Source organism: Grus americana, chromosome 1, assembly GCF_028858705.1.
Source record: "Grus americana isolate bGruAme1 chromosome 1, bGruAme1.mat, whole genome shotgun sequence".
Lineage (NCBI taxonomy): Eukaryota > Metazoa > Chordata > Aves > Gruiformes > Gruidae > Grus > Grus americana.
The window spans coordinates 13,495,743-13,512,700 of NC_072852.1; the positions used below are offsets into that span (position 1 = coordinate 13,495,743).

General features: G+C 39.1%; 1 protein-coding gene across 6 annotated transcripts in view; it reads left to right on the plus strand.

Moving 5' to 3' along the window:
• The window catches only part of MAGI2 (membrane associated guanylate kinase, WW and PDZ domain containing 2), a 776,571-nt gene that overhangs the window by 726,007 nt on the left and 33,606 nt on the right, over window positions 1-16,958 (plus strand). For all 6 annotated transcript variants that reach the window (XM_054828768.1, XM_054828739.1, XM_054828749.1 and 3 more), the window contains 4 exons: window positions 2,728-2,913; window positions 5,652-5,826; window positions 8,013-8,253; window positions 9,932-10,075. In XM_054828768.1, the coding sequence (XP_054684743.1) occupies window positions 2,728-2,913; window positions 5,652-5,826; window positions 8,013-8,253; window positions 9,932-10,075 (746 nt within the window). The remainder of the gene's footprint in view (window positions 1-2,727; window positions 2,914-5,651; window positions 5,827-8,012; window positions 8,254-9,931; window positions 10,076-16,958) is intronic.

Sequence of the window (16,958 nt, forward strand, 5' to 3'; positions counted from 1 at the left end):
GAAGGAGCCAGGACATAAACTTCTCCTCATATTATCTAGAAACCGACAGAAACCAGCTTCTGCTGACTGGCTGTGAGTTTCATTAGTAATTCACTGGATTTGCCCATGAAACCCTAATATAGCATACCGGTGGTGTCCTTTGCAGAACCTGATAGAATCAGGTTCCTTCTGCAAAAGCTTTCCACACCCCGCTCTGCAGCAAGATCATATGACAACACATTGCACCAATACAACCTCAGAAGAGGAGCATTAAAGCATCAAAAACTGAAGTGCAGTAGAAAAGGTACCTTGACAAACATGAGCTTTGTTCTGAAGGTCACCTGCTGCTGATCATTAGTGCTGCCATTAGCATGGCAGAACTAAGGGAGTGCAGCGATACTGAAACATTTAGAGTAGATACCTTTATCGGGAAGGTAAAGGCCATTAGGCTTAAGAGGAAATAAAAAGGAATACAAAGTTTCTCCTTTTTCTCCCTCCCTTCCCTTTTCTCAGGATCTGGAGCTGAATCAGACTCTCATGGCTCTCCCACCTCCAGCTTTGATTTTAGCAGACATCTCACACATGCAGACATCTGCTCTATTCATTTGTCAGGTGCGAGAAGTCCAACAAAAATTGTTCTGGAAAATTAATAGGATTTCCCAGCCACCACCCGCCCCCCTCTCTACTGAAATGATGCCTTTACTTAATTATTTAGGCTAGCAAAACCCCCTTCTTTATGGTTAGAAAGGGCAAGCGTGGGAATTTTGACTATGGCATCTCGGCCATCATACTTCCCCTTTTTTTTCCCCTACCAAATTTCTTGCTCTTTCATATGAGACAGTCTCATTTTCAGATCTCCACTGATGTGTACTGCAGACGTGGTAGTTTCAGACAGATCTTTTATTACATACACGAGAAACAGGCACATTTTAGTCTTAGCTTAAACGATTCTTGGTGATGCTTTAAGAATTGATGGGAAAGGCTCTGTGTGAACGTTTCAGTGTCAAGTTACTCTTTCACTTGTTTACTTACCGATATCCATGCGTGGCAGTTATACATCTGCATTGCAGGCAAAATAAACACAAGTTTTGTACAAAGTGTGGCTATTCATATTTAGTATATTTAAAAACACAGAAAGGTTTAGATAATGCGGCATAAATTAGGTGCTTATTTCCTAAGCAGCAAGACATTTCTGAAGTACACTAGTTGTGTTCGTATTACCAAAGCCATGATTTAATTTATATTCTTGCCTGAACTATAGTGGTAAAGAAGCATGCAGTTTGATTATGGCTTGCACTTCAGAGTACTCACTTATATTTTCAGTTCTCAGAAAATTAATATTTAACACTCTCAACAACACTTGTGTCTATCCTAGAAACAAAAGTCACTCTGAGGTATGCGTATTGTGACTTTGCATGAGATGTGCAATCTGCGTTTGTCACCATCACCTTCAGGGAATGTTTCTCAGAGGGCTGAGAAATTTGTTCTGCAGTGATGGAGTATTCTGAACACATGTCCTGTTAGGGCACTGGCTTGTATGACCATTGATAGCCTAGATATTTAAAAAAAAATACTTGATTGATCTCTTCTTTCACCTTCTCCAAGTTCTCTTTAGATATTAGAATTTTAAGGATATACTCTTTAAAAAAAAAAAAAGAGAAACTCAACTGTTATTAAACACCAGTTGCGGGTGGATAATGAGGCTGAGCAGCTTTGTGCTAAGTTTGCCAAGACTGAAATGCGGGATCGGTGAGGGATATTCAGACACCATTATGATATTAATAGAATATATAGTCAAATTTAACTGATAAGTGTATTTATGAGTAGTGGAGAGAGAAAAACGCTCTTTGGGGAGTCTAGATAGAGAGGAAAGAAGAGTCAGCTATAGAATACACATGTAGCAAATTCATGTCAAAACTGGAGGAGAATAGGGAAGAAATACTGGGACAACAATCAAGAGTAATTTTTAGAAATTTTTCATCAGGAAATGAGGGAAAAGGCAAAACAAGAGAATGGATGGCGTATAGAGGAAGATGGGGAACCACAGAGAAGAGCAAAAGGAGAAGCAATGTTGATCTGTAATGTTTTGAGACTGTGTGTATGTGTGCATGTCTATTTGATGTAGTAAATGTGTCTATGCACTCATAATTAGCTGTAAATTCAGGCTGGCATGTATCTAATTAAAAGCTGCACATCTCAATAAATCTTCAGTATGATTTCTATTTATCAATTAACATATTTGAATGGAGGAGGAGAACAATTTAGTGAACCCTGGGCATTTTCAGTAATAACATCTATTTGTATATAAAATAAATCATGTTTGTAGTGCCTCTGTTGCAAGATACAAATAAAGAAATTCTGCAAACTAGGAGGTGGGAGGCAATTTATGACTACTACTTATTGTGCAAATTTATCCCCTTCACTGTTTTAATGCCTTATTGTTCTCCTGATCTGTTTATTATCTCGTTACGTGCCAGGTTTGCAAACTAGCTGGACCATAAGCTGAATTTGGACTTCATATGTCTATGCCATATATATATGCACATCTGGATTCTGAAATTTTAGTGAAATCTGTATTGTGTTAATGGAAATGCCATTGTATAAGAATTTATATTCTTAAATGTTTATACACGAGCCATTTTTTTAATTCATGCAGAACTTTCTTCGAAATGAACTAATTTTCTTCTGCTTGTGAACATCACCATTTGTTGCAGCGTACGTTAACTGTGACTATTTTTCCTTGTCTAGCTGTACCCCATAAAATCGGGCGGATAATTGATGGAAGTCCTGCGGATCGCTGTGCGAAACTTAAAGTTGGAGACCGGATCTTAGCTGTGAATGGCCAGTCTATTATTAACATGCCTCATGCAGATATTGTGAAGCTAATTAAAGATGCAGGTCTCAGTGTAACTCTTCGCATCATTCCTCAGGAGGGTAAGTCAATGGCCCTTAAAAACAGGAAGAAAATTTTAAGTAGCCTCCAGTTAGCTTGAATTATGTCACCGTTTGGAGGAACATCTTTTGTTTCACTTTCTCAGCTGTAATGTACAGCAGACCAAAAATACAGCCTTAGAATAATATCTAAATTCTTGAAAAGGTTTCTAGTTATGAAAAGGGTATCTAATCTAAAGCAAATCTGGAGAAACTTGAGAGCTGAGTACCAGAGAGTCAGTGTTAATGTCTTTTGGAATAATTATCTTGTATGTGGAAAAGCAGCCTACAAGAGAGCCAGGTTTTGAGTTTGTTCTTTTATATTCTGCTATAAACCAAACCAAAGTTTGGCTCAGAAGAGACTGCGATGGCTGTCACCAGGAATCTTCACCTACCAGCTACCTGTGACAAAGTAATGTGAAGGAGGAGTTCAGATTTGGTAGTTTCCTCCACGTATAGCACTATAAACACACAAGGCAGGAAAGAACTGAACCCTAAATTATCTCTCTCATTTGTAAGGTGAGGGTAAGGGGACAGACTCATTATTCTGGTCATTACTCCACAGCTAATCAGTGGAGATCTTTTGATGTTTGCTTCATGGGTTTTGGGGTTGATTTCAGGGGGTTTTTTAGCTTAGTGATGTGTTTTAATTTAGTGATGTGCTGTACTGGTATATGAATTATACTATATTAATGAGACTGTGACTTTATATCTCAGCAACAAATACTATTAGAGCTAGGAATGTCACACAGCAAGTAATGTAATTACTTAATGATCCATGCTCCACTTAGACGACCTTTACCTTCTGCTGCTGCATCCAGCAACAGGACAAGGAAATAGTCTGACACGGGCCATGGACTGCAGCTGGGGGGAAGTTATCTACTTTGTTAAATGAATTCAGTGAAGGGAAAACCACAAACACACACAAGTTCAGAATTCTCACCAAAGAGCTGCCACGTAATCACTGGAGGTCAGTTTTGCAAACATCTACAAACAAGCGTGATGCTGCATGCAGTCCGCGCAGCTTATTTAGGCCTCCTGATTAATTCATACTAGCAAATTGCTAATGATTCGGTGTTAGAGAGGGGTACCTTACATTAGAAAGAAAGCAGAGGCGCATCTGAGATGCAGTGCTACAAGATGTTCTTGGGTGGAGAGAAATTATATGTGTCCGAGTCATGGCTTCCCTGTGTGACACTGGACACCTCATTTGCCTGCTGATACTAGCTTCCCAGCTTATAAAATTAGGAAAAAAACTAATACCTCTATAATGTACTTTCAGGTGAAAAATACTATTTAAATGCAAAGCAGTTTTAGAAGCAGCTTATGATTTGACTAGTTCATCCATAGTTATGAGAGTAATGTAGAAATGAGGGACAATATTCCCAGTCTTCGTCTCTGAAACTTTGTGATACAAAAGAGACTCACAGATGCAAAATGGGCAATTAAAGCTTTAAGCATAGTAATTACACAGACAAGTATTGCTTATGCCTGCATGAGGAGTGTTTTAAGTGCAAATATACAAGCTTTTTTGACAATTAAGCCTAAATTGAAAAGATTTTTAATAAAGTAGCCAAAATTTTTAAAATCATTATGAGCATAAATGATGTAAGTGCGGAGCTATTAGAAATGTGCCGTCATAGGGGACAAACTCACATGTTAAAACATAAAATCATTCAAAAATCAAACTAAATTCAAATATAAAACTAGGCAAGACCTGGGCCATGCATAGTTATCTCTGTCAGGGATGCTCAGCCATACGCATGTCCATTCTGGACACTTTGAACCACGCCACGCTGGCCACACTGGCCTCACTCATTCTGTTGCAAGCAGAAATAAAAAAATATTATGCATACCTTTGCCGTTGATAATGCATGAGCAATTACTTCTGCAGTGCTCTGGCCTCTTGTGGGTGGAGTCTCTCTCATTTACACTTCTTAACAGGTAAATGATGAGCAACATAACCATGCCAGTGTGTCAGGAGCAATATATTTGATATGAGCTCAGTGCCAAATGTATGTCCCCACAAGTGCAGCAGGAAGCCTGAAAGAAGGTTGGCATCCCTCATTTGTAATAAGGCCACGAGACCACATTTCCTACCCCAGCCTCTCTGTCTTTTTGAATTTTATGTTGTTTGGAAAGAAAGATTCTGGTTTTCTGCAGTGTTCCTATGTGAAACCCTGGTTATTTGGCACAATATAGTGAAATAAAACATCAGTTTAGCTGGTTAGTCAGAATTTATTGAGATTGGTTTTGCTGTTCACAGTCCAAAAAATTTTAAAAAAGATAGGAAACTCTTGTTGAGCTCCAAGACAGCAGGAGCTAACACAAGCACACCAGTGTTTTACCTTTTGTTACAACAGTCTGTCATCTCATAACAGTGGTGAAAGCAATAAAATCGTTCATTCTCTCAAAATGAAAAGTTTTCAAATATCAGTATTTCCAGGCTTTAAAAGAAAACATGAAGCACAGAGTCATTTGCCTTGTTCAGTTGGGTTTTAAATAATGGAGGTGTCAACCAGAGTTATAGAAGTGACCAAGATTTCAGATCCCACAGACTGTCAAAAGGAGCCCATTAGGTTCAGATGTCTTAAAATCTAATTATAACCCAAGAGAGTAAAAGCGACAAAGCATAAATTTTCAGAGGTAGCGTGTGACCAAAAATGATTATTGTCTACCTTTGCCCTTTATTAAATGTCACGCTGTGGCAGGTCTTTAATCTCCAGCTTCCCATTACGCAGAGCTGAACAGCCCAGCCTCGGCCCCCAGCTCGGAGAAGCAGAGCCCCATGGCCCAGCAGCACAGCCCCATGGCCCAGCAGAGTCCCCTGGCACAGCAGAGCCCCGTCGCCCAGCACAGCCCCGTCGCCCAGCCACCGCCTCCACAGCCCCTCCAGCTGCAGGGACACGAAAACAGGTAAGAGCGGCTCCTCCAGCCTCTGCCTCCTGTGAGGACCACGGGACACCCTGGTGCTGGGTCTTCGTGCTGTTTCTAGCGGCTGTGAGCCCTCACTTGTGGGTGATTGCCCTCGCAGAACGTGAATTGTGCATGCCAGGATGAGCTGTAAGTCTTCTTCAGGTATGAAACATGTTATTATGAGCAAAGGTCTAGCCAAACTTCCTCAAGCATCCATCAGGATCAGATGTTTGCGAGGAACTAAACACTGAGTATTCCTTGCTAATAATTTCATTGCTAACATGCTTTCTTATATCACCACAACTTACAAAACGTGGGTATATCAGTATCTGATCATGAGGTGGACTTCTTTTTTTCTTTTTTTTTTCATTATCTTACATGTCTTTTTTTTTCATCTATTGCAGTTCTGGAGTCAGGAAAATATTTTTACGATAGGTTTTATCTAGGGTGTATAATTTTCCAGCCAATTTCTCATGTGTAATTTATGTATATGCATTGATCAATTTATCTGTGATGGAAATTAAATGGTCAAAATTAAATTTTGTGACCAGCTGTATTAAAAGCTGTATATACAAAAAGCATGCTCAGGCTGTGGGATGATACAACTTTCTATGATCTCTAATCAACACTATTTAGTCTTTGGATTAATTTTTGGCAAGCTAAATGAGGCTGATTACACTGAGTGTCTTTATGCTAATCTTCAGTAACCAACATACCTCATCAAGACCCTCTTCCCCAAATAGTAGGTGCTGGTTAGAGAACTGTAACTTTTTGCCTTTGGAGGTACTTGAGTTCAGTCGTTGTTTTAGGCACTCCACGCTCTAATTCTCCTTGCTTCACAGATGTAGCATTTTCACTTGCCCAAAATTATTTTCTCTCAACTAATCACACTTGGCAAATTTCTTTGCCTTATATTTCATTGAATACTTTTTCCAAAAGTGATTACCTCCTAGAAGACAAAATCCAATGCAAAGCTTTCACGAAAGTATCTCTGTGCCGTTGTAAGTCAGTATTAAATGTCTGCTGAATTGGAAATTTTCAGAGGGGACCAGTAAACTATATTAATTAAAGTTCCAAAAAGAAATTCTGAAATAGTTTTACCGAAAAGCATAAGCCATAATTGGTCATGTCACCTTTTACATATTCAGCAAAAATTACAGTGCCTCCAACTGTAAATAAAAGCATCATCTTCTGGGATACAGCTGTGGTTGTATATTGGGAACCTGCCCAAGGATGACTCTTATTCCCGAAAAAGGTCCCTTATTGCTAGTTCATATAGTATCAATTTTCACTAGATTTTAAAAGGCAGATTACAACTTGTTTATATAGCCACATGCATTGTTTCTGTTTCAAAATCAAAATACTATAAGATATATAAAACCCTTAGGAATGCTCACTAATATTTTTACTTCCACTACTAATAAGGCTCAGCATCACAGTTAGCCTGTTTGTTCTCCATCTTCTTTTTACGGGATCGTGATACTGAGTAAAGAAAGAAAGAAGATTGTATGTATACATACAGGTCTTATTATAGATGCCAAGTGCAGGTTTTAAAAGAGCATATGGCAGTAGGCTATTTTCATCTTCTTAGAAAAGTCAAAGGGAAATAGTTCTGATATTTTTGCATCTGGATAGAGGTTTAGCTAATTAAAGCTAGTGCGTAGGAAGATTTGCCATAATGTTACTGTAACTGTACTAATAAAGTGACAAAGTTTTGAAACATATCTGGAAACATTTTGAAATGTTCAGATTATTTAGATTAACTTTTCAGAGACAAATTAACATAGGTTAAAACATGCTCTCAGTCATTCAAAATGTGGATTATTTTCTAGTGAGTATTGTGGGTGTTTTCACATGCAGTTTCATCTTCCAGGTAGGCAAGATAAGCGGAAATCAGAATGCTTTTCCTGCTCCTGTCCCTCTGAGCCTAACCCTGATCTCACTGATACGAGCTAGAAAATTGCACAGTATGACCCGAGGGAAAATCCCTTACGTCCGTGTTTCAAAAGCGCTCACTGCTGTTGGATACCTTGACTATTTACACTCAAAAGTTTTGCTTCTCTGTGAAAAATCATTTTATGCAATTTTGCAGTCAAGCAGTTTGCTCTCACTCCTCAATACTGCACGTAACACATAGCTTTAATGTTTTGCCGCTTTCTGAAACAAAGTCATTTTGCTTTTCTCAGCTATAGGTCAGAAGTAAAAGCCAGGCAGGATGTGAAACCTGATATCCGGCAACCTCCATTTACAGACTACAGGCAGTCCTCGACAGACTACCGACAGCCTCCGCTGGACTACAGGCATCCTCCGGTGATGGATTACCAGCAGCCACCACCTCTCGACTACAGGCAGCCGCCCTTGATAGACTACAGGCAGCATTCGCCTGACACCAGGCAGTACCCTCTGTCAGAGTACAGGCAGCCCCAGGTACAAACTGAAATACGTAAAGCGCTCCTAAACAGAAAGCGTTAGGGTTTGTAGGGAGACATCACGTATACTGGTAAAAAAGCTGACATTATAGAAGAGAAAGGCACCTTTCTTGTTGTTACTCCGAGTTACCGTTTCTCTGTAGGGAAAATTACTTCAGAACCATTAATACTAATGAAGAACTATGTGATCTGTCAAATAACATTGCATTAATAATCGTGTGACTATAACGTTAAGAAGTGCTATTTTTAAGGTACTGGAGACTTAATATAAAAGCCCTGAAGTAAGCTGCACTTGCATCAGCAGAGAAGTTTTTTTATTCCTAGGAACATAATACAGTCATCAGTGGATGTACTTAGGTCAGATTTGCATTTCTACAGCACTGTTGAAAATGAAGATTTTATGTAATATGAATGAATAAATAAATAAATAATAATCCTGACTGATAAAATTCCATTTCTGTTGGTAATAGTCTGGATGAGGAGAAAGAAGAAACTAGTTTGTGCAACTAGTTTCTTTGACATCAGGCATGACCTTACAAATTCCAGGAAACAAACCTTAGATGAACAGTTATGTTACCTTGGACAAGAGTCTGCTGCTGACAAATATTTACTGACAGCTGTGAAAATTCTAGGATTTACCCCAAAGTTCAGACTTTCAAAAAAGAATCTGCCTTTCACTTTACATAAAGGCAGAAAAAAACAGAGCTCAGAAAAATATTAAATAAGAGAATGTAAATTTCTGGACACTGTGTGCTGGAACCATATATTGATGGTTTCTATGTCCATATTTTCAAAGTCAGACACAAAACACATATCAATGGAAATATCCAAATTCTTAAACAGGATCCAGAGAACCCTCTGAAAATTGCATGCATGTCAGTATCTAAATAGCAAATCGCTGTCCCCGTGCACATATCCTACAAGCTGCTTCTTAGCATCTAGACTGCCTGTTTCACACCATCTCCAGTTTAATTCTCTGGCCACTGGTCTGCACAACCCAAACTTGCTCTCGTTTTCCTCCTACTCCCATGGCTTTTGCACTCCTGGCTGCCAATGGATCAGAAGCAACAGAGTAAGGTCCCACCCAGACCCCTCTATGGTGCTGGGAGTTAGGGTCCACCAAGGAAAAACTGGAAAGATGAATCTCAGTCTCTGCAGGACATGGAAAGGGTGAAACTCAAATCTACTTCGCACCTTCTCCTCAAGCACGTTTTAACCAAAGTGATGAGAGTTGCTGTACTTCGTTAACTCCATGCAGTCCAGCCATGTTAAGTTCTGCTGGAAATTTAGGAGGCGTCTCTCCCACTCATTTTCAGTTCTGATGGTGCTTACACAGGAACTGCCTGCTACCTCACTTGCCAAACCAGCATTTCTTGCACAGACGTGAACGCTTACACTTTGATACCATGAAAATATGGAAACCATCTAGAGAGCTTTTGGTACCAGGCAACTGCTGGATGATGCCCTTTCAGGGTGGTTTAGACAGGCGTTTACATTTGGCTAAAGTCTCTTTTCAGAAATGGCAAAAATCTGTCAGTGCAGAAGACCTTTGAAGGTCACTTTGCTTGTATCAATTGGATAGGTGCACTTTTGAAGAGGTGTATTTTAGTTTTCTTGAGTGTATACCATGACATTCATATGGTTAATTGTCTTTCATTTTATATTTATCTATACAGGACTTTGATTATTTCACTGTTGATTTGGAGAAAGGAGCCAAAGGTTTTGGGTTTAGTATTCGAGGAGGAAGGGAGTACAAAATGGATTTGTATGTGTTGCGGTTAGCAGAAGATGGACCAGCAATAAGAAATGGAAGGATGAGGGTAAGTAAAATGCATTGTAACTTTTTTTTTTCAGCCTTTACAGATATGTTTGCTGATGGGATCAAAGAGAAAGCGTTTTTTTCATCTCTGATCAGATTTTAAAGAACCAATGCCAAACACCTCTAATATTATAAACTCGTCCTGGAAGAGTTGAAGAAATTACTTGAAACTTATAGTAGGTCCGTGTAGTTTCTTTGTGGAATAAATGTATTAATTCTTGTTAATAGTAGCTGTTACTGTTTTGTACATTTTTCTCCTTATTCTTTTACTCATGTCTAAGCAACTCAAAAATCTCTGACAAAGAGTTTGGTATTACCTTGATAATAATATCAGGAAAATTAACAGTTACGTCTCTTATCACAAAAGCAAAGCAATAGCTACGTGACACTTTTTGGAAAGCTATAAAACCTAAGACCTGCTCTGTGTTATTTTACTAATTTAATCAAGTTGCCTACATAGTGTTTGCTAAGTTTGTTTATTGACATTATTCAACCTTGTTTATAGGGATTGGTTTCACTATTTGTCTGCATAGGCCTTAGCGTATTTGATTCCTGTATTGGTAGAAATCATAATAACACCACATTCAAATACTAAATCTAAAAGCATTCACTTAAGAAATTCCATGATTAAGAAAACTACTACATGTTCTGTGTAGGAATAATAACCTAATCAAAAATAGATGTTTTTAATCTCTCTAGTTGTAGTAAAATCAACATAAAAAATTTGTTTAATTGTCTGATTAGTGCAGTCTTGTTGAACCAATATTTAATTATAAAGATGGGCAATGAAAATTGTGTTCTGTACAGTAGTAATAGCAGGTTTTGCAAATGTCATGGTTGTTACACAGATTCTGTTTCGTGATACTAACAATCTCATCAAGTTTGACTTCATGCTGAAAGAGCATTGTCATTGGTCTAAATATACAATCAGAGACTTTCTGTATGTAACTCGAGAGTTTTAGTATGCTTCGAATCACTCTTAATTTGCCCACTTTGTAGAATTTTAGAAGGCAGTTAGTCCTCAGTCACACCATGGGGTGCAAACCCCCGGCGCTGGGAGGTTGCATAAGGGAGCAGTGGCACAAGCAGTCCCCGTGACAAGGAAGCTAGGCAGGCAGCTGGTAACTGAGAACTACTCCCACAATATTTGTTGTGTGAAATATAGGGGAATTACTTCTGCAGCTAGAACTGTAACTCAAGACTATCTTCTCTGGTGAGTATTTTCATTCTTTCCTTCACTTGTAGCACTACCACAGCAAGATGTACATTATCAGCCATAATGTGATTAAAGAAGAGGAAAAAGTTGCGCTTTTAATAAGCTCTGGAATCATATATTTGGAAACCTATGGCTAAGATTATAGAACAACAGAGGAACAATGCCTTTAGAGAGGGTTCATTTCAAATAATAACCCATATTAGGCAAAAAACCAATCTACTGAAATGTGTGCATCATTTGAATGGTCAGACTATCCACTCTGTTAGTAGCCTAAGTATACCAAGTGTGTAACACAAGTACACAGCGTTTTTCAATTTCATTAGGAAAAATCCTGTACCTTATAATGAAAAATGTTAATATATTTTCTAAAATAACTTATCTTAAAGGTGTTTTGTTGATATGGCCACAATACACAGCCAAGTGTTATTCTGGCAGATAGTTGTAACTGGGTTTTTTCTCCCCTTTAAAAGTGTTGTTCTTTGGAATCAGTTTTACCCTCCAGTCTTGTCAGAGTCTTGTGTTGTAGTCTCCTGTTTAACAGCCCTTTTAACCTGACAGTCACGAATGGGTTTGGAACTTGCAATACTCTTATCTCCAGTGACCTGTGACTGATGGACAGCAGAAGCTCCAGAAACAGCTTTTTCAAAACAAAAATAGAAAAACAAAACAAACAAAAAGATTGCTGAAAGGAATAGAGTATATAGGAAGATGAGCAAAGGAAGCAGATTCTGCACCTGTATCTCCTTTCCTAAGTTTACATCTGCTGTCAATAATGCAGGATCATTCCCATTCCTTGCCTGGGACCACCAGCCTGCTTGCTGCAGTTCTGTATCTCTCTGTTTCACAGATGCACCTCTATAGCAAAATATGCAAAAATCTGTTTAGTAGTGCTTCTCGCTTCACATACCATGGTCTTTAAAGATCAGATTCTCTGATCCTAGGCTTTCAGAACTGGGGATAGTAAACCATGCTTATGTGGTAGGACCTTTATCGGGAGCATTTTCCAGCTAATAGTTCTTCTCATGATCTACTTATCCATGATTGTTTTGCTTCCTATTTCCTTCTCCTTGAACAGCCGCCTTTGATTTAACTGAAGCCTTACAGAACAACATGAAGCAGCTAACGCAAGGCACAGATCATACTTATAGAAAGAAATAATGCGTGTAACTAGACTATTCCTACTCACCAAACCAAGAAAAGAAAAATTAAATCAGCTAAGCTGCTGAAAAAAATGGGTGTAATAAATAAATATATTCCACAAATAACATCTTGTTGTCAGTCTAGTTATAGCTAGCAAAAGCTCTGGTAAAAGCCCCACATTCATATTGATATAAACCTCCCTCCTTTACAGAAATAAATAAAAGAATATAAAGTACTTTAAAGTAACACAACTACATCTATTCTAGTGGGTTTATAATCTTGTATAACTGAAGCAATGCAACCTCTAACCGAAGACAGCTCCAGATAGGCAAGTCAAAGTCTGCATGTTGTACGCTATTAGTGGGCACTGCAAAACCTTAGTGATGGGATGAGCCCGGCAGCTGTGCACATGCTAAAAACTGTGACAGTCTATCAGCACACATTCAAAAGATTCTGAGGTCTAAATAGAAGCAAAAGATAATTCTGAAAAGCCTACCACAGCAAAGGTTTACAGAACTTGAAACATGTGACTCGAAACACTTTCAGTAAACTAAATGAGATTTCACCAAGAGCAAGATATCATACAAATTAGAAGTAATGAAGCACATTTCATTAGATCTAAGAAATAGACTATAAAAGAAAAAGTGGCTATCCAAAACTTTAAATGGCAAGTAGACTTGCTGAGACCTCTGAGTTCTGAAAATTTATCTCCATTCTCATTTCTTCTTCAGGATGAGGGAATACCAGGAATACAAGACTCTGTCACTCATGCCACATCATGGCAAAAAAAGGAGTGAATAGGACCATGTCTGTGCTCCGTAAGACAAGGATGTATTAAAAGAATCAAGAAAAAAAGTTTGGAGAATTATTAATGCCTTTGATATCTTATATCCAGAACTAGCAGAGGTCTGAGCACATCAGGACTCCGTTTCTCATGTAATCCTAACATCAGGAAAAAAATTTGAAACTAGTTGGTGTTGGCAATATTGGAAAATAAAACTGCAAGGCCTGGTCTCAGAGTAGGGCAAGAATATTGCGCGCACGCTGTCGATGATAGTACTATTGAGTTGAATCAGTCACCAGAGATGAGGGTCGTAACACAACCAATGTGGAACACAGTCCCCACAGCCTCTGAAGATTCAAATGCTACTGGCAACAATTTTACGGGTCTATTTAGATGAGGCTCACGATAACTCATATTTCTCTTCTTGTCTCGCATTGAGGACAATGATCGGCAGAGCTCTGCTTGCAGATCTCTATCCCTTCCTGCCTTAGAGACGGGGAACTACTGACTGCTCTCAGGAGAATTGTTAAGGATGGTCGTAGTGGTTTCTAGACGTGTGAGATATGATCAACAGATCTCTTATTGCCTTGAATGATATCTCCTGCAGCCAGCATGCTTATTGAAACCAGCATCAAACAAAGAGCCTGTGGCTGAGGGCTGCAAAGATACAGAGTATCTTGCACAAATGGGCTTAGTGAATGCAAAATTCATGAAGAATGAGGCCAAAATGTGCTTTTTTATACCTAATGTGCACCTGTGTCGTTTTGTCACTTTGTGAGTTACGTCCCTTTTCACATCTTCCATGAAAGTCATACTTCTCAGCTCTGACATTTCTAGTTTCATTGTCTTGTCAACTCATTTTTCTCAGTCCATGTACACCAGTTAGCCCTATCTCTAGCTTCTTATATCTCCTAATACTACATTATTTTTCTCATTCTTTTGTAGATTTTTCTTCTATATTTGCAGAACAGACATCTGATATACAGGCACTGCAGAATTTTATACTTTCATGCCTTGCAGTCCTCCTTTGACTTTTCAATATTTTTTCCTGTTTGTTGCTTTTCCTGCAGTCTGTGCCCCTCTCTTTGTTTCAGTTGTACACAGTTGGAGATAAAAATAGGCGCAAGGGTCAGGAAGCTCCGACAGCGTCAATTATGAGCTTCTCTGTTGTTGCATAGGATTCTGTGTGGCCTTACTTGGTCTGTTCTAGCTTGCTGTGAACCTTTCCCATGATAACAGAGATCACACCAACCTTATTTGTGGTTATTCGGGAAACTTCATCCACCTACACCAAGAATTATTCCTAGCAAAAAGGAATAGTTTAGTATTCAAGAGCCAAGGGTCAAAAAAGGCAGGTAGACAAGGGAGCCTGTCTCTTATTTGGAAGGAAACAGAACTAAAGTTTCAAATCATGGAAGGCATAAGCATTATATTTGAAACCGCCGTCAAAACCCATGTACGAGCATTCAACAGCATTCAAAACTGACATTTCCCTCCAAGGAATAGGCAGTATGTAAGCAGCTATCTATCTGGGCTCTGTAAACGCTGCATAACAGTGAAGTTTAACAAGGGAATATAAACCTATCTCCCTGGAGCAGGACTCTCCTGAACGTCTCAAGTCAGGCACCCAGAAATCACTTGAGCTATTCTGGATTCAGTGAATAGATCGGCAGAGCTGAAAAGCAGGCAAAGTTTAGAGAAACTTTAGTTAATTATGTCCCTGCAGTGTTTGGAAAGGCTTTTATACCATGCAAAGCAGAAGTCTTTCTCTGTTGTGTTCATCATGTTGGTTTTTTTCCATTTCAACTTTCTTGATTGCTTGTTGTTGCACACATTTAGCTTGGTGTTCATCTAGTCACTTTATCACTGTATCTGTTTTTAGCAGACCTTGATTTCTAGGTTTTTAAAAGATCAAAGTCATATGTTTCCACCAATTAAGGAATCATTTCCTGTCTGAGGCTTGAACATAATACGGCTTCCACAGACGCTTCTTTTAAGTCCGTGTCATCATGTGCAAAGTGTCATCATTCTTTTTAAAATGTATTTTTAGTAGCTGTTTTCTTGCACCTTAGAGAAGATACAATCCAAGCAGAAATGGCTGGGCTGCCACGTGTATTGTTTCGTGAGATTCCCATTCCACAGCCAAATTTTGTACCAGAAATCACACACAGTTCCTGTAGCTTCACACACAGGCACCTTCCCTTAATCTTTGTGATTCTGCTTTCCACGCTTTACCGCTACATCACTTCAATCTCTCCAGAACTGAGTCTCTGCAGGGTTATCTCAGCTTTTTGTAGTCCTATTGCCAAAGGAAAGGGGTAAATGTGAAAAAGCACTGATCCTCAACAGGACTGATTTTTTCCTGTCAGAGACCATCCAATAAAAGCTCAAAAGGAAGAATGAATGATTTTTTTACTCTGCAGTAAATGGAAATCTTTAAGAGCATGTTGCCATGCAGACCCCACAATTTGCACTGGCTCCTCACTGGTATAGAGCCTCTCCTAGATTTCTTGTTAATAAAGAACAGAGCGTCTGTTTGGGATGCTCCACCATTGATTAGCCCCACATTAAAGGATTATTTCCTACAGTCTGCACTGGAATACAACAGAGGTTGCAGCCAGTAAGTACAGCAAGCAAGAAGTGGCTTAGCTCAGCTTGACAGTGATTAGAGGAAAAAGAACTAAAAATAAGAGGCAAGCAGTTGTCACACAGTAGAGATAGAAGATCATAGATACAGACATTTATTTATCTGATCAAGAAAGCTGCAGCAAGAAACTGGGAAGAAGGCAAGAATGTCTTGATCAGTCATGACCTTCTTACAAACATATAGGGCAATCGCTGTATCCAAAAATAAACCAAGGATTGAGCAGTGTAATCCTTAACTTTTGCCATAGCAAACTTCGGACTCCTATTTTGAATCAGAAAGCAAGCTGAAGACTTTGAGATATACTGCTGAGTTACTCGTGCAAAACTCCAAGTCTCAAAAGGCAGTGAAGTCCTATGTTCAGAATATTGGAGAAAAGTGGATATTGCTGTTGGAAAGCCTCTTGCAAGTTTACACTAGTCACAGCAAACATGAAGGTGGAAGGAGCAGTGGTGGGTCCTAAGAGCCAAAAAGGGCTTCCCCAGGTGGCGTGCTGGGAGCAGCAGGGAGTCAGCTGCTGAGCACTTGGCATGAGTGAGGGCTTGAGAAGGCTGTCAGAAACCCCGCTGAAAAGTCACTAGTATTTTGATAGAAAATATTGATGTTCTGTCCGCACATAAGGGGCACAAGAATGCTCCAGGAGCATACAGTCTTCCACCAGCCTGTGTTTGACTAAGGTCTTGTGCAGACATCTGAAAGACAAATGCCTACAGAGTGATTCATGTCAGTTAAGTAGCCAATCTTTTCTACATAAGTAGCACTTACTCTTAAAACCTCTGGCATACCTGGCTTACTTTATGCTGTAATATAAATCTTACCTTTATACTAAGTGTTCAGTGAATGTCAACACTGTCATTACAATGGAGCACAAAGACAAAGATATTCTTAGTCCCATCCATTTATTCTGTGATTTGTGATCCCTCTGAACAGTACAGGAAGATGTTAGCCATGCTTTCCCACCGAATTGCATGTCCCTTTGGGGTAATCTCATTCACACACCAATTCCCTACTACATACATCACTGTCCAATCTCACTTGTAGTGAGACTGGGTGTGATTGATCTGAACTCTGGGAATTCAACTGGGATACTTGAGCGTCAG